At 33.1% G+C, this 24,099-nt stretch overlaps 1 protein-coding gene across 1 annotated transcript in view; it reads left to right on the top strand.

The window, feature by feature from the left end:
- Window positions 1-15,087, top strand: part of LOC148954827 (E3 ubiquitin-protein ligase UHRF1-like) — a 25,245-nt gene extending 10,158 nt beyond the window's left edge. Inside the window, exons 2-5 of the mRNA XM_089105258.1 lie at window positions 1,368-1,562; window positions 6,390-6,607; window positions 9,668-9,816; window positions 13,235-15,087. Coding sequence (XP_088961384.1) covers window positions 1,368-1,562; window positions 6,390-6,607; window positions 9,668-9,816; window positions 13,235-13,736 — 1,064 coding nt within the window. The 3' untranslated portion in view covers window positions 13,737-15,087. The remainder of the gene's footprint in view (window positions 1-1,367; window positions 1,563-6,389; window positions 6,608-9,667; window positions 9,817-13,234) is intronic.
- Window positions 15,088-24,099: the final 9,012 nt, after the last annotated feature.

Below are 24,099 nucleotides of genomic sequence, written 5' to 3' on the forward strand. Positions count from 1 at the left end.
CTTTTTACGGATTCATCGAAAATTGAATTTAATTTAAAAGTAAAAGAAAAAGAAAAAGATAAAGAAAAAGAAAAAGTAAAAGAAAAAAGTAAAAGGGATTTGTAGAAGCATTTTTTTTATGTTTTTCTTTCGACTTTTTGGAATGTTTCTTTTATATAATTGAGAAAAAAGTCAAAGTGCAAATCTCTGAAATCTGAATGAGCTTGAATGGAACCGAATCGGATTTTTAAGTTTTATTGTATTTTACCACTTCCAAGTCGGTTTTACTGTATTTTATCAGTTGTCAGTGCTTAATATACACTGAAAGGATCAGATGGAACAAGGAACACTTTTTATGAATGTTAGCTTTGCTTATTAACTTTTAATAATTTATCTTCTGTTTTAAGTTGTGGAGGAAATTCTTTATTTAGATTGATCTTCAGTTGATGGTTTATTTTTCTTAAACGATCTGTTTTAAACTAGGTCGTACCTAGAATTTCCGACTGTGAAAATAGTCATTTTTAAGTGTCTTAAATCGTTATATAACCATAAATTACATATTAATATTTACTTTTTTTTTAATTACTGACGCCGTACACTGATGGGGGGTCCATTTTGCGGCATTGCTTTTGAGAGGCCAGTGCATCTTGCAACCCTGGGTTGGTGCGCGGCAAACCTAGCACTCCCATTGAGGAACTCCAACATCCCTCTTGCTACCCGTACAATGTTACGTCAGCAGTGGTGCCAATGACGAAAATTTAAGGAATGGTGGGAAAATGTATTGTTCCGAATATTGAACGGGGTAGTTAGCCTTTTTTCAGTTTTTTTTCCTATGTAACTACCAAAAGGGTATTTTTAATGAAAATGCAAAATAAATTTATTTTTCGAAAACTAGGGGGAAGTGGCAGAAATCTCCTCCATGTCCAGTTTGTGCCATTGTTTGTAAAGAGGAACAATACTAAAACAAATCTAAATATTTGTCATTTTTCGACTGGGACGAAACCTAGACGCAAATAAAATATGTTGCGTGTTTGATAATCTGTAACGTAAAGTTTTGGCTGAACCTTAATATGTAGAAACGAAAAATCTCGCCAGTTTTTGTTAAATGCATTTCTACATGATTTTGAAGAATTCTTCAGCTGTCTTTTACAAGAAACGATTAGTTTGTTCTTATTTAATGCGAGGATCTTTTGTTAAGTAGTTCTCAACACTACAAGTAATTAATTAAAGAAATCCGTTATTTTATTTTTGGCGTCAAGCTCCTTAAAACATAATTTATTGCACACGCTAATGTTGTATCCAGAAGTTGCCATATTTTTTTAAGCCGTTTCTTTGTTTGAACTCGTACACTATATGAAAATGTATTATTACTTGTTTTTTTACGGTAGGTGTGGAAGTTGGGCAAAGCTGGCTTTTGCGAGTCTCTTGCAGTGAGTCTGGGGTCCATAGGCCTCCTGTTTCTGGTATACATGGCAAGGAGAAGGATGGAGCTTATTCTGTTGTATTAGCTGGTGGATATGAAGATGACGAAGATAGAGGCGAGGAATTCATATATACTGGATCCGGTGGAAGAGATCTCTCAGGTAAATGATGAAAAATCTTCCAATCTTGAAAGGCGTTATCTTGTGTTCGTCCTTTTGTCTTGTTGGGGAATATACTAAGACATTTGATATGATTTAGCCTTATGAAGTGTTCACACAACAGAGAGAAAGAGAGAGGCTATAAATAGTAATTCTATAATGCTTACTAGCTTGTTCGGTCATGTGTTAAATTTAATCTTTATTTGTTTAGCCAGCATTAAAGGTCAGGCCTTACTATCCACCTGGCTAATTTAGGCTGCAGCCTTGTGCTCCAAGGCATGAGGGGCCTTCTCCTAGTTTTCAAAGTGATTAAGTGCTCTTAATTTTTGTAAACCATTGGCAGCCATTGGGTTCACGCCACAGTGGCAGACCAAGAAACTCCCTGCGTCGAACGTGCTAGACAGATCTTCGTAACCTGCACTCATCAATCCAACCTCAGTGGGAAGGCATGCTGGCAGCAGCAAACCTGCGGGAAGATTGGCGGCTCCTTTTTGAGGCCCTGGGTGCCTCTGGAGGCAAAGGCGGATCTAAGGTCTAAGGTCTAAACTTTTTTAAAAGGAATGATCTGCTAATCTTAATTTAAAATTGATTCTTGAAAGAAAGAAAACGGGAATCTGACAATAAAAATAGTTATTCTAATTTTCGCGACTTGATAATAAAAGAGATAAAGGGCCTCAGTTTGGAAGTTTCACATTTCAAATAAATGGATTCTCTCTAAGCTTACATTGATGAATGTGCTCATAAGGATACTCAATCATCCCAAAAATTGGGATGGAGGGGGAATGTGCGTAGCTGTGTTGGCCTCAGGTGGCTTAGTGTTGTAGTGAGCTGTTAGTAGTAGTAGTAATAAATTTTACCTTTTTTAGTGCCTCTTTATCTTTTTAATCTAACCCTGATTACGGTTTCTGTGCAGAAATAGTAATTCAATTCGGTTTCCAAGAGGTAACTATGTGTTCTATCTGACTCTCAGTGCCTATAATTTTTTTTTTTTTTTTTTTTTTTTTTTTTTTTTTTTTTTTTTTTTTTTTTGAAGGATCATTTTATCAGTGTCAGTGCTACAAATTTTGTCTTCCTAAAAGGACCATTTTAAAGGCTCAAAGATTGCATTCTTTAGTCTCGTTTGTTTAAGGATAAGCCCTCGCGAGATCTTTTGTCAATTAACCCCGAAGTTTCCAGATTGGTGGAGCCAGAATGGTTCCCCCTCAGTTATTTCAAAGCGTTTTAAAGGTTTAATTCGGCCTAAGCTAGAATTTGGTGTGTGCATTACCAACCCAATTAATAAATCAGACCAAAGAGCTTTAGAATCTGTTCAAGAGGCATACAACTAAATGTATCAGAAGTTTCTATGGCTTACCCGGTTATGACATTCAAGCTATCCAATCATAAAAACTTATCCCATACATATTTCAACCGGATATTTCTTCAAGAACAAGTAATTAAAAACTTTTCAAGAACCGTGCCAACTTATGGTTGCGTAGCAAATTCTTTTCTAATCGGGTGGTGAGTCTATGGGACTGGTTAGGCCAGGATACAGTCTCTTTTGCGGGTATTGAGTCAGTTAAATCATCAGTTGAAAAGGAATGGTGCAACAAGCCCTGGTGATTAGTTTGGGACTTGCCTGACTAGTAATCACACTATCTTCACTGACCGGTGATTACAAGATCGCCTTATCGCTAGCAAGTGCGATTTAAGGTAACTTAAGGTCAGTCGTAAGCACCAATAGTGTGAGGCTGGTCTTACCTTGAATATAAAAATCGCTACAAGGACCGTGCGTTGAAATCATGTAAGCTAGGCAACATATGTAATATGACTGATAAAAATAATGAAGGTCAAATTTCGTCTTTTTTGTAATTTCAGAAATCTCAACTGTTCACTTATTGTAGCTGTAAACACGCTGACATAGAAGGGAGGGAGGGGTTAGGGGATTTTTCCTAGAAAGGGGAAAAGATAAAATATGAAAGTTTATTTTTAGGCTGTAGTTTTTTTGTTCAATCTCTGGGAGGATGATTCACATTTTTTTTTTCTTTTTTTACTGTATTTACTGCCTTCATCAGTTTTGTTGTTTACAACAAAACTATCAGCAAAGCCGCCCTACATCAGGTTTTTTATTAGTTTTATTTTTACATGGGGTTATCGGAAACCTGTTTGGCAATTAATAAAAACGGATAGTCTTGTTATGCATGTTTTAAAGCTCTTACCCGCGGAGTTGTATCCAGAAGAAGAGAGCGAGTTGGTTATCACCTTCTAACTTTGAATACGGTGCGATTTACAGGTCTGGCTTTGCTGGTGGGAAGTCTTGATTTTTAGAGTTCTCGAAGCGTGAAAGACAATCCTGGACGTATATTTCAAAAGTAATATGTAATTATATTTTGTAAATCATTATCGCTCAAAATTTATATTCCAAGAAATTATCCTAAAACCAAGGCCGCATCCAGGGGGAGGGGGTTAGTGGGTTTGAACCTCCCCACCCCCTCGAAATGTTTGTCCGATTCGTAAACACTTTACAAAAATGCATATAAACAAATTTCGATGCGTTTTTTAAATTTTTTTGTAAACCCTCCCTCCGAAAAAATAACCCTTCTGGAAAAAAAAAATCTTTGATACAGCCCTGACCAGGGTATTAAAAAAAGTATTCAAACAACTAGGTTGCAAACAGGAATTATGACTATCACTAACTATTGCATTCTAAAGATCATATACTACACAACCTATTTGAGATTACGCTTGAAGTGAGATTACGCCTCTCTTCGCGAATGATTACGCCTGTCTTTTTTTATGTCTGCCTTTGCGAATGATTGTTTTAACGTTTTTATTGTCTTTACTGTGATGATTGTCATTAAAATTTTGTCGTGTTCATAGTAACGCTCTTTTACTAGCCATTTCAGTTTCCATTTTTCCATCTCATTTTTCAGACAGTGCCATATCTCAGGGTCATTGCACACTATTTCTCCCATAAAAGTTGGAAGAGTTACTTTTGATATACAAAAGTGCCCTTAAAGCCACCAAAACCCACTAGGTATCTGACAGATCAAAAATCTGAACCATACTGAGAATTTTTTTTTTTAAGCAAGTTAATAATGAACTCTCTCGAAACTGTGAAAATTGTAGAAAGGCATCACTACAATTCGCATTATTCTTACATTTACTTTTTTGAAATATATTTTAAGAAAGTAAGTTGTGTAATAACTGCTCCTGTGACACAAAGGGTCTAACCTTCAAAGAGGAAAAAAATAGCATTCGGGTTGAGAGTGTCATTTTACATATTTACCGAGCCTTTTAAAACTTAAAATCCAGCATCTCATATTTTGGAGTACGTCAGACTGTTCACTTTCTTTAAAAAAAAATATGGGGGAAAATTGCGAGTGTAAACTGGTACATTTGTCCTTTTTTTTCCTTTTCAAGACCGGTAAATCAGAGGATCAGAAAATAGAAAAATGTGACAAAAATGACAGTATACACAACATTTCTGGAGAAAACGCCGAAAAACAAATATTGATAAATAAAATTTTAATCTAGTTTAAAGCAGAAAAGCTTAGATTGTCCTGCTTCCAATTTCCTAGATAGTGGATGGTCTGGACGAGCTATTAGTGATAAAGAGCGGATGAGATTGTCAGACGGGGGGAAAAGGATGTGAATTTATCATTGAGTACTTTTTCCCTTTCATATATGGGGTGGGTATCTGGAGGGTGTCGCTTTTCCTTTTTATTCTATCTTTCTTGTTCGGATTCCAAGACAAAATCTACCACTAAAAGATAAAATAATAAAGACTAGTATCCATCCGCAAGAAAAGTAGCGAGGAATTAATTGCTTTTAAAAGTAAGTTTTTTGTTGAAACTAGTGGCGACGTATTTGCATTACGGGCATCAAAATATACCGCAATTCGGTTGAAAGGTGCCGTAAACCACCTTTTTTTCCATTGACCTGCACCACTTCTCGGTATCGGTTGAGTGGCAACACTGACGATTGCTGTGATCACTGGGTTTACAATATTGGTAGTTCATTCAGCTACGTAGCTGACTTGGTGTAATGAAAACTGATTAACAAAGTGAAAAGAAATTGTGATATTACGTCTTTTTTGGTACGTAAATGAACCAGGATAGGTATCTCTGATGTTAAAGTTAGGGGGTCATTTACAAACTTGACATTTTCCACTGTGGGCTTGCAAGATGCTGAAACGGTTGATTCTGATACTTATGTAGCCAATTCACGTGCATTCGCTTTACAGATTACATCCGTGCAATCTTTAAATGCTTTGAAATTATTCAGGGAGTGCGAGGAACGTGCTAAGAAATCAAATGAATAGTTGATTGGCCGGTTGCTTATATCCTATAATCTGTATGTAAGATAGGATAAAGCTAGTTGCGATTTGTACGCATCGTACCTGCAATTTTTATCTGTTTAATATTTTTGTGTGTCTTCGTTGTTATGCATTTTTTTGTGACACATAAACGCATTTTGTGCATTTTTATTTTCATGCGTGTTTCCTGGAAAATAAATGCGTGGTTTGAATTATGCTTTCCTGCAAATCGCAGCATGTGGGAATTAAGGGTAACGCTGCACTCTCAGTGACGTTAGCAGTATAAGTCCTGTTAAGCTTAAACTAAAGCCCCAAAATATCCTCTTATCAGTTCCCTATAATCCTTTAGTATTTAGTAGTCAATCTTAAAACGCTTTTCTCTGTCAATATTTTTCTCAAATATTAATGTATTCAGCAGTCAAGGCTTGAGAAGTTTATAAATCAAGCAAATTTAAGAACTAAAGAGCGGTTAAGCTTAAATTCCTTTTCAATGTGTATTTTTTCTTAAGTAATTACTTTTCTGTGTTTTATAGGAAACAAAAGAACTGCCGCTCAGAGTTTCGACCAAGAACTTACTCGTTCAAACAAAGCCATCGCCCTTAACTGTAACACGAAATTTGACTCGGTTAATGGTGCTGAAGCTTCCGACTGGAAAGGTGGTAAACCAGTAAGAGTCATTAGGAGCTACAAGGCGAAAAAACATTCCCCCTACGCACCCGACGAAGGAGTGCGCTATGACGGAATATATAAGGTATAACTATGACAAGTATAGACATGGTTGCCAATGATTTGTTTTCCAACTTCCAAAAAGTTTTTTTATTGAATTTTTTTTTTAAACCATTATATTCATAGATTTTAGTCACTGATGTTATATTACAAATATACTCTAAATGTCTGTAAAATTATATTGATAAACGCCAGATAATTTAGACTTTTATGGGGAAAATGCTGAGCTTTGTTTTGCTGTCTTACTATTGTAGGACTCGGACTCGAATTGCTGTTGAGGATCGCCAGATATGGTGCATATTTTGCCCCCAGAGAAAAGAAATATTGTGATGTAGCGAAATTTATATTACATATTATATATTAATTTTATATATATTAATTATATAATATATTATATAATATATAATATATTATAAATATAATATTATATATATATATATATATAATATAATATTATATAATATATTATATAATATATAATATTATATATATTAATTATGTAATAATATATATTATATATTATAATATTATATATTATATATTAATTATATATTAATTTAAGGTATTTGGTGTGTTTTAATCTAAGGTATTTAGTTTAACCATCTTATTGAATTATTATTGACTAATCTTATAGAGCATCTTCTCTTAATAAGTATTGCGTTTCATTGTAAAAGCATTTTATATTTACTTACATGTACAGTTGATGTAACTTTGTGCAATACGTGGTCATTATAATAATCATGAACTGTGTGGCCTGAGCAATTCTATTTATGACTCATTTAAATCTATTGACCTCGAAGTAGCACTTACTATTTTATATTTTTGTTGATACTGTTTTTTTTGTTTTTTTTTCGCTCACTTTTTTTAAATATTGACATACTCTTGTCAGCTCCAGCTATTCCAGTAAATAAATATATTCTATTATAACAGCACTTTTTTTTACAAACACGGTTGGAATTTTCATACCAATTTAGCTCTAGCAAGTTTGATACACTTTAATCTGGAAAAGTTCAGAGTGCCACCTCTTTGTTTTGTTTTATTTATTTTGCGAAAAGGAAGGGGATGGGACTCTGACTTTTGTGAGGGGGTGGGGGGCGGGTTCTGACTTTTGTCAGAACTTGCCAGGAACAGGCACACTATTTTAAAAATTCAGGCAAATTCAGAATAACATCGTGAAATTTCGGATAGTTAAAAGCTTCTTTTTGGATTTTTCCTTCTTACATCTCATCGTTCTTCTTCATTATTTATTCACTTATTTCCTATTACTTCGATTATCCATTTAGAAACAGGCCACATATCCTATTAGATTATTTTTTATATATGGTATCCTATGTCGTAATCTTATATGATTGCTTGTATGTATATATAAATTGTGTAATATATATGATTAATTGTGCTTGGGTTATATTCTAACCCAAGCGTAACTGTCACTTATTGAAAGTAAATACAACGTCTTCTTTTCCAATGAACGCTTTAAATTGCACAATCCGTCTTTTAAAGAATGTCTCTAAAGCTGTCTTTTAAAGTATAACAAACCTCTTCTTCTTGGCGTTTGTTACGTATCAGATAGGGGGAGTATAAATATGCCTTTATGTATCAAGGTGTTATTTGTTCTTTGTGTTGGATTCTAAGCTTCTGTCAATATTTAAAATGACTTTTAATCAGACTTGTATATTGGGCGGGGGGGGGGGGGCTTTGGGCTTGTGCCGTCCAAACTTCTCGTTGCGATCACATATTTTTATTATTTTCCCCTCTTAGAACAAACTTCAGAGTACGTGCCTGATGCTTAAGCCTCTGTTATTGTTTTGTCCTTTATTGATTTACTCTGGTTAGTTGTTTGTCACGATTTATCTGTAACGAGTTGAATACACATTTCTATGTTTTAAAAAAAAATTCGGTTTTTTTGCTTATTTCAAATTCCCTTCAATTTGTATTTTTGAAACCAGTCAAAAAAAGTAAAAACACTTCCAGTGTTACAAACTGTCTTCCTGGGTACATTGAGATTTATATGATTTATTTCTAAATGAAAGTGTTGAGTGCTTTTATGCATCTAATAAAAAACGTCAAGGAGAAATTATTTGCAAGAAGTAACAAAATAGTCTGAAAAAGAAGTTGAGGCGTGTCGTTGGTACGTTTTAAAATGAGAATTAAAGGGTTATCCCGCGATAAGAGCACTATTGCCAATTATTGGGGGGGGGGGGCTGTGGACAAGATGTGCTTTTTAAATGAAAATTTTGGGCTAGTTCTGGCATACTTTGAAGTTGGTTTGTCGGAAGTTTTTGGCTTGCTGAATGTTTAGCTTGCATCCACCCCTTGTTGAGGCGGATCCTAACTAAATCAGTTGTTTTGTTTTTTTTTCAAAATATTCTACTTATGGCATATTCTTTGTGTCACTTAAAACATTATCTTACAAAAGGAATGTACGCAGAAGAGGGGCCTTGGAGCCAGACAGCCCCCCCCCCTGAATCGAAGACTTGCCCGACTGGGTACCTCTTCAAATTATTCTATAAAATATGTTTATTTTCATTATTGCCCCCCCCCCCCCGAGAAAAAAGGAACAAAACACTGTGTGTGTGCCTGCCTTTCAAACACTATTTTTCAAAAATCAAGATTATGACAGTGGCTCTAGGGAATGGAATTGAAAAACTAAAACTCGACCCCCCTCCCCTGGCCCTCTCCCGAGTTTACTGCAGGAGATACCGAAATAAACAGTCTTTATTTTCTCAAGCGTCTTGGCAGTAGACGTTCTTAACTGCTTCATCCAGTCGAAAGGAGAAATCATAAATAGTTATGAAATAAAGTATTTAGTATAAAACACATACTAGAAGTAAAAACAAAACTCAAAACAATCGAACTTCTTATTTAAAATTTTGCCAAAAAAAGAACACTTAAATCCCCACGGGCCCAAGATAATTTGCTCCAATCTGCCCTATCAACAACCCTACAAATAAGTATATTGGTACACGGCGTAGCTAAAGTTTTGGCCATCAAATACAAAGTAATTTATAGAGCCACTCCATATGGCTTCTGAGCAGTTTACGCAAAATAGGAGGGATAACTTGTTTCATTTGCTTTTCTATCTAAGGTTGTAAAATATTGGCCAGAAAGAGGTCACGCTGGTTTCATAGTATGGAGATATTTGATGCGACGAGACGATCCGTCCCCAGCTCCATGGACCAAAGAAGGGAAAGCCAGAATCAATGAGATTGGACTAAAAATGGTCTATCCAGAAGGGTAAGACTTTTTTCTATTCTTTTTCATCTTCTTTCAATCCTTTGACGACCAAATATTGTTAACTAATTATTTTAGTAATTATCTTTCGGTTGGGTATTTTTATTCCAGGGGAGGGGGGGGGGACACTTGTCAGAATAGTAGATGAAAGATGCATCAAGCGATAAAAAACAAAAGTCTTAACATTTCAGAGATAGTCTCCCTGGCAATTAACTTGCTGGTTGCCCTTAGATCCCTTCCCTCGAAGATCTTGAAAATTACTTTCTTTTCGAATCTTCATTGAAAAGGTAATTTAAAAACAACAGAATTCTTCACCCTCCTAGATTTTGAAAAATAAGTCTTTTTATTTCTCCATTTAAACAAAAACATTGAAAAAAAAAACTGCTGGGTATATTTTTTTTATCTGGAAAACTCCCCTCTCAACGCTTGAAACGGAAATAATAACGACTTAAATTATTTAAAGTACTCTAGCTAAGCAATCGTATAATCCAGCTTTGGGTCCTGTTCAGTGTTTTACAAAATAAATAACTTTAAAGTGTTTGCATTATTTCTTTTATGATTTTCTGTTTCAGTTTACTTTTTCTTAGTCTTGCTTTGTTTCTCTTCTTTGAATTTCAATCAAATAGAAAATCCCAAACAAAATCGAAAATTTTCGGAAATTGTCTTAAGGGAAAAGGTTAGGAAACAGCACTTTCCAAACCCTGTACATATAGCCGTAGATGCTCACAGATCTGACTTCAGGATTTCTCCGGGGATATGGATTCGAAAGAACTGCAATGACTAGACCAAAAACTTTCCATATGTGTCCTTTGGACTAATTTCAGGGGTAGAAGGAGGAATTACCAAATCCTACCCCTTTCCGTGTCACGGTATGTGTATTAGTGTGGTGAAACAATATTTAGATGTGTTTAGTCCTTATCCTGTTTATTTCCTTTTAGTTGGGATATTTTGAAGTAATTTGTTAAATCTATTGGAATTTATGTAAATGCATGTGAATATGACAGACAGACACTGCATTTAGATTCTCCAAGGGAAAAAATTAAAAAGACAATCAGTCCTTAACGGGCACTTTTAAGAAGAAAAAAATTCTGATTTTGCTCGTTAATCTCACCACCTCTCGCTCACCACTAGATCATTTTTTAATTTATTTGAAGTAAACAAAAAAGAAAACCACAAGATAACGAGTGGATCCAAATTTTTATTTATTTGTGTTGACTTTATAAATCACCGAAGCAAACTAAATCTCAGACTTTTAAGCACAAATTGTTCACTTGTAAAGCACAAATTGTCATTTTGCACAATTGTCATTTTTAGCAAAAATTGTCATTTTGTAATTTTAACATTTATAAGCTGAGATTGTTCTTTGACAAAAACATTTCAAGAAGAGAGTCCATCTCCTTTTAAATGTTGTCATTTCATCCTATACAAATCCTCCGGTTATTTTTTGGGGAATGACTGATTGATTTAAACTTTTATACTGTAGATTAGGTTTTCAATGAATTTTAAAGCCAACCGCATCTATTTACTTTTCTTCTCTTAACTCATATTGCAAATACGGGTAGTATTCTGAAACTGGAATAGTTTGAAATTAGGGTTTTATTCTGTATTGAACAAAACAAATAGAAAGGGGGATTAGCAATGTATATACTTATCTGTCTGTTGATTTTTTTTTTTAAACCGTGGGGGGGGGGGGGCAAAGTGAGTAGAAATTATTTCTCATTTCTGTGTGATTTGTGTCTTGAGGGAAAGGGTTGGCCGCAGTGTTTTCGTCTTTACAGCCCCTTACCCAGGGGTGTCGTTTGGGAGGAGCAGGGGGGGGGGGCAGTTGCCCCCCCCAGTAATGGGGAAAAAAATTATTATATAGCCCATGCTCCTTGAATATCCGACAATAGACCCCTCTTTCCCCCCCCCAATGGAAATTTTGTAGATTCGCCCCTGCCCTTACCCTTAGTTACCCAGGGAACAAAAAAAAAAGAAATACGTCATTGATCTCTAGGTGGTCTTGCGTTTGAATTTTGCGCGCCATCTGAATTTTTAAGATGATGTATAATTCTAGAGACCGTCTTCAAGTCATTCTAAGTAAAAAAAAAACAAAAAAAAAAACAGCAGAATATTAGCACAATTTTCCCAGTACCAATACTTCAGCAAGTTCAACAACACTTTCAAGTTTCAGTTAATTGAAAAGTTAGTTATTTTTTCAGTAAAATAATGTAGTGCAACAATGATATTTTAACAGTGTTAATTAAAGAAAATATTAATGATGTCATTAACGAAACAATTGTAATTGTTTATTATTTTAAGTTATTATATATTACACTAAGTAATAAATTACTGTGGTGCAGTCTTTGTCATTTAACCCTAAAGATTAGTCAAGACGTAACCTGCGCATTTATTACCACTATTCATATCTTGAAGGTGGTTGGTAAAATGGAAGTTTTCTACCAGACAACAACAGTATTTCGTCGAACTCAGACAAAACCTGTAAATGTTTATTTATCAAAACCGTTCATGAGATGAACGATAAGAGAAAAAACGTTGTTAGTAAAAACCGAAATTCTAAATACAGAATTCTGATTGTATTTTTTACAACATCAGAATCTGCTTTTAAGTTGATATTAGTAGAACTTTTTTAGTACATTTTCGTAGAACTTTTTTTAGTACTTTTTTAGTACACTTTTTTAGTTGATATTAGTAGAGCTTCATAAAGTACATTTTCAGGCTCAGGTTCTTAACTTTCCAGGTCAATATAGATGGGGATTTGTATATATACCTTCATTTGGGGGAAAGAATTTGACTGAACATGCAATGTGAAGACTGAGAGTGTCATATCCTCTTTCGCCACTGGAAGCATTGTGATAAAAAGTTGAAGGGTTGAGGGGGCATCATCCGTAAAATAGGGATAACTCTTGACATAATCTTAAAAATCAACACAAGTTAAAAAAGGGTTTCTCTATCAAACGAAAGTAAAGTTTAAGGCTAGAACTAAAAAGGTAAAAACAGTGGGAAAAATCAATGCCAATGAGAAAATCAGTCTTAAGAATAAAGTCACACTCTGTTTAATAATATTCTTTGCTGGACTCTTGGGGTTATTGTTTCTGTTATTGAGATAAAAGGTTGAAATGCGTAGATACTCAAGCCATCATATGCCACTCTGTTTGCTTCACTTTTTATCTATGTCAAAATTGAGCTTAAATCGGTCTTCGAATTTTTCTTTATCTCTTGTTAAACTTTTCTCTACAGAAAAAAATGTTCTGTTGTACCCTTTATTCATTTCTGTGAAAAAAATGATTACAAGATGTATCTGTGATTTTCAATGGATATTTAAAAAAAGAATTATTCAATTTCTCCAAAAAATGCCACCGTTGTGGTTGTCCCTATAAAAACAAAGTATCGTAATTTATATAAACATTTCCATTTGTAGGTATTTAGAATACATGGTCGAGAAAGAGAATTCGCAATCAAAGAAATCGTCATCACCAAGAGCATTAAAGCGCAAACTGAACGACAGTCCTGTCCCTGAGACAAAAAATGCCTTCGACCTAATGATGGGAAAACGCTCAAAACCATTGCGTTTTGCTCTGGACCCAACCATTCTTGAACTGATCACTGCCGACAAACCAAATGAAAAAGGTTGGAATGATTGCTTACAGACAGTAGCTGAAGGCAGAACTGTGTTTCTTGAATCTGTTTCAAAGCAGTTTGACTGTGTTTGCTGTTGTGACCTTGTCAAAAACCCAGTTACTACCCCTTGTGGTCACAATATCTGCAAAATTTGCCTTGAAAGGTCCTTTAGTGCAAAAATGTTTACCTGCCCAGTATGCCGATACATGTTAGATAGTAAATATGAATTTCAAGTGAATAAAACCCTAAAAACGGCTCTTAATTCATTGTTCCCTAATTATGACGATGCTTTTTCAGATTAATTTAATGTCTTAGCTTTATAAGCCAGTTGTGTGTGCTCTTTATTCTCTCTTCTCCTTCCTCCATCTCTTTTTTCTTTATCTATACATGATTTTTTTGTCTCTTTCTTATTGTTATCAAGGATAATTTCGGAACTCTGTTCTTTGACAGAGATATCACATAAAATAATCTAAAAAGAATTAAAATAAAAATTTCGTTTTGATATTCTTATTTTTATTACAAGTAACATAAGAATAAAAATATCTTCTATTTTTATAATAAAAGATTTATTTATAAACCTTTTATAATAAAAGATTTTTTTTTGAAACCATTTTTACAAAATCAAAAAATGATTTTGTAAAATGGATAGTTGACGGTGGTAAAGTTTTCTTGGAAAATTTTTCCTTGGAAGTGTGGCGGTATTGTTAAATATGTTCAATTATTCCAGTCTTGATTAATTGTTTGATTTGTTTCATTAGTATCTGATTCCGTGTTCTCTGACTCTATGAATGTGTCCATATAGTAGTCCTTGCGTGTAAGGTTTTTCAGCCTTAGAACCAGTCAAACGCCATGAAAGTTACAGGAAAGCATGGACGAAAGCGTAAATTCATGGGATTTTTGGGGTTCAAGCCCACCTCCAATTCCTGTGCCCGTGCCTGATGCTGCTCGGTGGAATCTTTGTTGGGACACAAACAGTGGTTAGAATTGATTTAAAAGTGTTAGTCTTTGATTACTTGTGCTCTAAACTCAAGGAAAATTTTCATATTGCAGTTTTTGCGTGCAAACCTTGTATATGACAGTTTTTGTAGAATGTCAACGACCTCAAAGTCAGTGTTTCAAGCTGCGTTGAAACCCTGAAAATTTTAGAAGCTTCAGTAAACAGGTTTTTACCAGAAGGAATATTTCTTTTTTTTTTTTACTTAAGAATTATTTGAATATAAAAGTAATTTATATTTGTACCGGTTTTGAATCAAGGCATTTATAAAAAACTTTTTTCTCTCCATAAAATATAATCGTAAGCAATTCTAAGATTTGTTTTTTCTTTTCCTGAACAGCTTTTCTGCATACGAGGTAAGCACGCCACGACGCAATATTTATTAATTATTCCATCTCTTAATTTGGTCTGTTAAACTTGTCTGTATTTTCTTATAATGTGAGCCTTTCAGAAGCCAGTCTGACGAAGTTCACTTTGTCTGTTTTTAAACGTTTGATTGTTTAAGCATATTGTAAAGACTATTTCCAAAAATAAAGATAAATACCATTTCAGATAAAAAAAAAAAAATTGTCTTTGGAGAGATAAATTTTTTTTTTGTAGAAGCCAGTTTTAAATGTGTCACACTAAATTCCTCGTGAGAACATTCTCAATGCTGGACACCAAAAAAATTGTGGAATCTTTTTTTTTTTTTTTTTTTTTTTTTTTTTTTTTTTTTTTTTTTTTTTAATACATACTCAACTAAAAATTGTGGAATTTTTTTCTGTTTATTTGAATTGGCTTTCTGAACGGCTCTTATTATCATTGTCTTGCAAACCTGTTGAAAGTGTTTTTTTTTTTACTAGTTTAAAAAAATCATTGACATTTTTTTAATTGTATGGATTTTTTAGTGCTTAGTAGTTAAGTAGTGCTCATGCGATTTTTTATGGTTTTACGAAATTTTTTACTCTGTTTAACATTTTCCTATAGTTTTGCTAATTTCAACATTTTAACTTTTTTTAGATAAACCTTTAAAAATGAGCTTTCGACAATATTAAGAAAGATATTTGACTTTTAGTAATACAAAGATGACCCTAAATTCGTTAGCCCTAAGTTGCAAATGTCAGCATTGCCATTTTTTTGTTAGCGTCGATGTTTTTCTAAAACGTCTTGTCCGTTTTTTGCTACTAATTCATATGCTAACAAATATATTGAAATGTGATTTTTAATATTCCAAGGAAGGCTTTAAGTTCCTTGACCCCAAGTTGTAACCCAAATACTGTATGCATAGATTTTTGTTTAAATCATCATGTCTCTTTTGTGTTCAAATGTACTAATCATCTTTCAGTTTGTATTGTATATGCATTTGAAAGCGATACTGTGAAAAAATACCTATATAGTAGTAAAATTATAGTAGTAGTAATTCAAGTATGGTTAATAAACTGCATAATGTTTCTGGGTAAATGTATCGATTAGTTATCTAGCTAAAACATGAACATACCAGTCGATGTGCCTTTTAATGCTCTTTCCAAATGTACTTATAGCTCCCCTTGCGAATTCTATTTTGAACCCTTAAAGGGACCCTTAACAAACCACTCGATTCAAAATCCAAAGGCTAATTTAAAGTGTTTTTTAGTAACTACCTTTTTTAGTTATATTTATTTTTTTTTTCATTTTCACTTTTTGACGAAAGTTTCACATTTTCACCTTTTTCTTCATCATGATAAAATATGAACACACCAATCGATGTGCCTTTTAATTTATTTCCAATTAAACTAATCGCTACCCTCGCAAATTCTATTTTGAGCCCTTAAATGGACCCTTAAAGTGTCACCTTATTTTTTGTTTTTTAAATTCCTAAAATTCACACTAACTTTTTTAATTTTATTCATTATCTTAATTTCCTTTCTTTTTTTTTCAATCTTTTGACTTGAAGGAAATTCGTAATCTGCTTTATTTGCCTTAAAAAAAAAGTCACACGGGAACTATTGCCAAAGTTGAAAGTGGCGAAATTAAAAGATTTACAATTTGTTAGGCTTATTTGTTTTGATCGTAATAGGTCCAAACATCTGGAATGGGCGACTGTTTAAAAATACAAAACGTAAAATTAGTCTTAGTTCTGCTAGCAAAAAATAAAGAACAAAGTGACACTTAGGGGCTCCTTTAAGGGCTCAAAATGGAACTTGCGAAGGTAACGATTGGTGTGTCTGAAAGAGCTTGAAAAGTTGCATATTAGTATGTTAATCTTTTAGCTAATAAAATAATCAAGAAAACCGGAAGTTTACCCGTTTCTGGAGGTATGGTTATGCAAGACTAAAGATTGAAAAAGGGCTAAATGAAGATATGACATGGCCTATCTTCCAGAATTAATTAAGACGTGGAGTGATCAGCAGCACTAGTTCGAAACATGTTTCCATGGCACTGGCTTGAACCCAGACGGGGTTGTGATAGATATTTTATGTAATAAATGTAATGTAATAATAAATAATTATAATTAATAATTATATATAAATTTAATAGTTAATTTATATAAATTATATATGATTTATGTATAATTTTTTTTTTTTAATCATTTAATATGAAAATTTAACTTAATATAAATATAATTTGTATATAACATTAATTAATATTATAAGTTAATTCATATCATATATATATAAAAAAAAAATTTAAAAATTAATAATAACATGGCCACTTTTCTGAAAATGCACATCCCCACCCCCTCTTATTGGTCCCAGATATAGCCATAGGATAGCCTACATGCAAAACTAAAAGAAAACACTTAAACAATGAGATTCTTTCTTTATAATAAGCAGTATGTTTTCTATTCATCGGATTACTGTGTTTACTTCCATTGCTATCCCCATTTTTAAATAATATTTTTGTCCAACATTGGAATTAATTACTCTGGCAAATTGATTTTTACATGTTAAAAACGGAACAAAGTCGTTTTGATCAAGAAGACATGATGCATCACGAGACGATAAACAATGGAGACATTTTTAATTAAATTAATTATCTAATTTAATTAATTAGGGCTGTATCTGGGACCATCAGGGGATGGGAGGCAATTATCAGAAAAGGGACCATTGTGTTTGGAAGGAACGTAAAATAAAGAGTCTAATAGCACTGCTTTTATTTTATTAACCTGTTTCCTTCAGATCATTATTAGGTATTTACCCAAAAATTTTCCACTCATACATTAACTTACCTTCTAGCTATTTAGCCCTCAAAAATAACCTGTCATTCTGTATGCCAAGCTTTAGTCTATGGTGTTATATCTTCATGTTCTGCAAAACCTTTGTTTGCGACCTTCCCTATCAGTTAAAAAATATTTTATTTTAAACTGTAGAAATATTGTGCATGAATTTGAAAATGGTCAAAAACTTGGATAAAATCTGAATCATTTTGTTTTTTATTACTTTTTTGTTTATAAACGAAAGTATTGCATGACCTACGAAAGCCTCATTCTCAACAGCTATTTTATGGTTTTAATTTTATAGTTGTTTAAGCTAAATGGCTGAAAGGTATTTTTTCGATCGAAATTCTTTGTTTTTCGACACCCCCTCTCTCCTTGCTCATAGTAAATTCTTGTATTGAGTTCTAACTGAATTATCTGTTTTACATTTTATCTTAAAAATGGGTTTTTAACAGTATATTTAAATAATATGATCCTAAAAATGAAACCAATAAAGCTTGTTTAATTATTTTGTGAAATAAAACTTTTAATAAAATTGTATGTCATTTCATTCCTTTGATAGTTACAAGGAAGTTTTCCTATTTCTGTCTTGTTTTCAGCAAATTTTAATTTGCTAAATTTGCCAAATTTTAGCCATTTTTGGAGAATTCAATGCGCTTTCTAAAGTTTTGAAAAATGAACGCATTTAGTTTTTCTTTCTCTTATAGAAATCAGTGAAACACAAATTAAGCAAAAGCACAATTTAACATAAAAGTATAGAGAATAGACTTATTTAATATTTATTAGAAGGAGGCCATCACGTCCTCATTCCCCACAAAGTAAGTGGAGATCCTCTCTACTACTGACACATTTCTAATGGTATGTCTGAAAGCAGCACTATCCTGCACGCCCAAGTTCTGACCAAAGGGGCTCAATTAACCACAAGTAAAGATTACCCATAGTAAATTAACAGATCCTTCCCAAAATTTAGTTAGAACAATCTAATATTTTTAAATAAACAACAATGAGATGAGGTCAGTAATGTGGAAAAATATAGCTGGTATGTTCGACTGATATCCACGGCTCTTCCAGTATCTATTAATCGTCAAATATAAAATCATGTATTTTGTTTGTCCCTAATATTGTTCAGACTTTCCAAACTAATCCAACATTCTTTGGAATAATATTGGTATTTTCGAATCGAAATAAATTGTGAGTTGGAGGGGGAAGGGGCAAATATTTTCTAAAAACGCAAATTCAAAAGATTATGGGTCGAGATTGTTAATTGGTAAATTATTTACATATATTTTTTGTTTACAAACACCTTTTGAGACCATACGGGCTTTACAATAGAAACAACAAAAAACGGTAAAGTTGCTGGGTAGGGGGTCTCCATGCAGAAAAAAGGAGAAAAATTTTCATATTGCGAATTTTATGCTCTTCTTTATGGCAGATGAGCAATCATGTATTGCTCTTTAAATCATGTATTTTGTTTGTCCCTAAAATTGCTCAGACTGTCCGAATTAATCCAACATTCTTTGGAATTATATTGGTATTTTCAAATTGAAATAAATGGTGAGTTGGAGGGGGAGGGGGCAAACATTTTCTAAAAACGCAAAACTCAAAAGATTCTGGGTCGAGATTGTTAATTGGTAATTTTTTTACATAATATTATTTGTTTACAAACACTTTTGAGACCATACAGGCTTTACATTAAAAACGACAAAAAACGGTAAATTTGCTGCGTAGGGGGTCTCCATGCTGAAAAAAGGAGAAAAATTTTCATATTGCTAATTTTATGCTCTTCTTTATGGCTAAAGTTGCATTTTAGAAATTCAGCCCCCCCCCCGCTCGAATGGTCCTGCATACAGCCCTAAGCTATATAAAACTAAAATAAAATAAAATGGCACCAATCGATTCTTTATTTTATGTTCTTTTTCAACACAATAGTCGCTACCCTAACAATGCGTCCCTCCCTCCCCTCCCCAACGGACCCATATACAGTTCTAACAATATATTTGATTACTGTTGTTTCCATTCTTTGTTCTGTTGAAACCGGATGCGCTGTGTAGACAGGAGGATATCCAGTTTAGTCTGACTGACTGTTGAATATTGGATAAAAAAAAATGCTTCTTTAAATCATTTTAAAATGTGAATAATAGCGGAAGGAAATATGATAATCTGACTAATAAGGTGAGAATGTCACTGTTTTAGTGTTTGATTTTAGTTTGAAAGCCTATATATTCTATGGCTATTCATGAGACCATCAGGGGGACGGGTGGCTTAATTTCCCGCGATTATTGTAATTAAATAAACATTAAGATAACTTTCCATGTTTTATCAGACGTTTCCATAGTAATTTTCCCGTGATTACTGTGCTTGAATACCAATTAAGATAACCTTTCCCATGAAGCTGGAAGGTTTCAAAGTAATTTGCCACAATTATTACAATTAAACGAGAACTAGGATAATTTTCTATGTTTTACTGGACGTTTCCAAAGCATTTTTTTCATAATTATTGTAATTAAATAACAGTTAATATAGTCTTCCGCAAGATTATCTCATAATTTAAATTCCATTCCCTATATGTTTCTCGTAAGAATGCCCAATTTTTTTATTTATTAATTCCAAAGGTTTACTCTTCTAACAACGCTTCTACTAATTTTTTGCATATGTGTCTGTAATTTTTGCAACCTAAAGAAAACAGTTAATTCTGTAGCCTTTTTGAACCATGAAACCTAAAATACTTACCTATGCCTCCCTCCAATTTTTTATTCACCTAATATGAAATTTTCTGTTTCTGTTTAGTGCTTTTAAAATTAACGATATCTAGTCCTCCTAACAACCCTTAACACACCTAAGGATAGTAACACCTAAGGTCACCATCCCTCAACCGTTTATTCACCCAATATGAAGTTCCTATTTTTCTTTTTACTCTATTTTTAAAAATTGACGATAACTAGTTATCCCAACACCCCTTAAACAACCTAACCAGACTTTCTCCCAATATTTTATTCACTTATTATGACATTCTTATTTTTCTTTTGATTTTATCCTTAAAATTAATGATATCTAGCCACAAGAACCCTTATTACATCTAATCAGACTATACCCCAGCACATTGATCCCTCCTCCGATTTCCTTTTTTACATATAATTTTAATTGTATAATATTTAAACGTACCATGAAACCTAAGATACTCATCAATGTTTCCTTCCGACATTTTATTCACCTAACGTAAAATTTTCATTTCTCTTGAGAGTTTTTCTTTAATTAGTCATATCTACTTCACTTGAGAACCCTTAGCATACCGCTCACCAAAACTAATTCATCTAACCTGAAATTTTAATTTTTGTATTTACAATTTTTGAAAGTAATGATATCTATTCCTACCAAGACCCATTAACATACCTAACACCACCCCTAACCTTTTATTTACCTAGCCTGATTTTTTCTATTTAGTATTTTTAAAATTAGTTACATCTAGTCTTCCCAAGACCCCTTAACACACGTAAGCACACCACCATCCTTCATAAACACTTAATATGAAATTCTTATTTTTCTGTTGACCCTAGTTTTAAATTTTAATGAGAACTAGTTTTTCCAACTCCCCATAAAACACCTAGGTAGACCAGCATTTTATTCACCAAATATTAAATCCTTATTTTTATTTTAATTCTGTCCTCTTTAAAAATAATAATATGTAGTCTGCCCATGACCCGGCAGTACACTTAAGCAGACCACACCCCCCCCTCCTACTAATACTTGAATCACCTCATATGAAATCAATATTTTTGTTTGTGTTTTCAAGATGTTTTAGATATACAATCGAAAGTTTTATGATAATAATATAATATTTGTTAAGTAAATACAGCACAATAGTTTTGTTTATAGCATCTTTTGCACTTCTGGTTGCATAGTTTTTGGTAAGGTGTCCACTATTTCACCTTTTTCTTATCTTCTTATGTCAGCAGTTGATGGTTGGAAGTTCATTAGAATTTTAACTAAATGTGTGGAATAGTAACCCCCGTGTCTAGACACTTAAATATAAATTCAAGTCGTCTTATTTCAATACTTATTTACTATTTCAGCTCCACTAGGCTTTTCGACTGTACTTAATGATCGATTTTGAGAGGGTCCCTTGAATTTTGACTTTTTTTTGCACAACACATTTGTATAAGTAGAAATGGCATAAAATTAAAGGCTTAAAATTATATTGTTCTAGTTCAAAGGTTTTACATGTTGAACCGAAACAAATGAGCAATTACAAGTGGAGCATATATTTTTCTACATACAACTTTTCCTTCTCCTATATTAAGCCTTGTCTACATTTGCCTTTTTCTAATAAAGCTCAGGGGCATAAATTCTCCAAATGAAGGTGGAGGGATGAGGTTGTTTTTAATGAAGATGGAGAAATAATAGAAAAACATGCAGCAAAATGCTAAAACCATTGACACAGCGGTCTTTAATGCATAGGAAAATTTTAACCAAACTGTCCATAGTCTAAAAAAGGAAAAAGCAAAAGATTTAAAGAAAAAAATAACTTTTTGGGAAAAAATTATTTTATCACCCGATTCACCCCTATTCCCACTTAACACCGATGATGGAATTGTTCATAGCTAAAAAAGTTCAGTATTACTGAAATTTAGGCCAATCAATTTTCAGATTCTGATGAATGCATCAGATTTTGATGAAAAATTCAGACTTGGGGCCATTTGCTTGACAAAAAGTTTCAATCAATTCAGAGGCCAGCTTCTTACCGCCACTTTAACCAACTTTGTCTGAAAAGGAAAACAATAACATGACATAAGTAATGAAAACATTTTAGCCAGTGTCAAATGTAAGGAAGAAGTCGATTTAAAGCTGATTAAGCTTTTGGCAAAAAACTCTACTGGTGTGGCTTTTTATGGTCAGCTCTTGAAATGAACTGAAGAAATTAGGTTTGCTATATAGGTTTTTTATAGGGTTGTTCTACCAAGAGATCCTTGGGTTTTTTGTGGTTGACCACTTCTAAAGGAAACATTTCAATAAAAGTAGGCAAGTAGCCTAGGTAAATATCTACCAAATCATATTATTGAGTTAGGACTAAAGTGAATACACCATTTTATGCCTTTTTTTTATGCTGATTATGAATATAATAATAATTTATATCATAAATTTATTTAAGCCCCCCCCCTATATATGCCAATTCAGGGTTAGGTTAGGTATAGCCTATATAGGGGGGGGCTGAAATTCATTACCGATAGAAATGCTTATTATATTTGTAATCAGCATAAAAAAAGGCATTGAATAGTGTATTCACTTTATTCGTAACTCAATAATATGATTTGGTAGATATTTACCTTAGCTTATGCTATTAGATCCCTAATTTTACCCTCTTTCATACCTTCATGGCTGCTTTGCTGATGATGAATTCCCCTAACCCTCCTGATGATCTATATATAGCTTTAATATCATGTTCTTTTTTTTTCATTTTGAATCTTGTGATAGGCAAGAGGCCTAAGCCTAGCCTACTGCTTTGTTGAAACAAGTTTGTTGTGATCTTGACTTGATGATTATTGTTTTTTTTTTATTGACTTAATACTCCCATTCTCTGTAAAGAAATATTATACAATTCAATATAAGCCTAGAATTAGGGCTGTTGGGAAGGGAACATGTCAAGAAATTAGTTCTAGCTCCATAATAGGTAAATTTTTACCAAATCATATTATTGAGTTTTAAATAAAGTGAATATACCATTTTATGCTTTTTTTATGCTGATTACAAATATAACACTAATTTCTATTGGAAATGAATTATTAGGGGGAGTGGGGTTGGGGGCAAATTTTATTTCTGATGTAAATAGAAGGTAAGTTTAAACTTTACCACCACCCCCTCCCCCTAATATAGAAATATATACCCTGAATTGGCATATATAGGGGGGGGGGGCTGAAATTAATTTACAATATAAATTATTATTATATTAATAATCAGCATAAAAAAAGGCATCAAATGGTGTATTCACTTTATTCCTAACTCAATAATATGATTTGGTAAAAATTTACCCCATAATATACAAAACAATTATTGGTTACAGTTAACAGGTTTTCACTACAGCTCTAGACATAGATGTATGATCAGTCCACCACATAAGGAGACATGTTAAGAAAACAATTCTTACTTCATAGTATGCACAATAATCCTAGTTAATATATTTGCAGCAGAAGAACCTTTATCTTCACTTTTTTCCTTGTTTTTCCAGTTTTTCTAAGAAATTCATGGATTTCTTAGAGCCTATTCATTATTATTTCTTAGAACTCACCCCCTTAATGTACACATATAGGCCTATACCCAGAATTGCATTCTGAATCTAAATATAGTCTTCATTTGCATCACAAATGAACTTTACCCCCACCCCTGTGATGCACAAATATATACCCTGATTTGGATATATTATCCTAGCCAAGTGGTTAGTGATCTAGACTTGAAATATTTTGTTCATGAGGATAGAGGTTGGGCTAATGGTGTCACTGGTTAT

This window comes from Artemia sp. Qi Xiang Cuo, chromosome 2 (assembly GCF_049724085.1).
Source record: "Artemia sp. Qi Xiang Cuo chromosome 2, ASM4972408v1, whole genome shotgun sequence".
Classification (NCBI taxonomy): Eukaryota; Metazoa; Arthropoda; class Branchiopoda; order Anostraca; family Artemiidae; genus Artemia; species Artemia sp. Qi Xiang Cuo.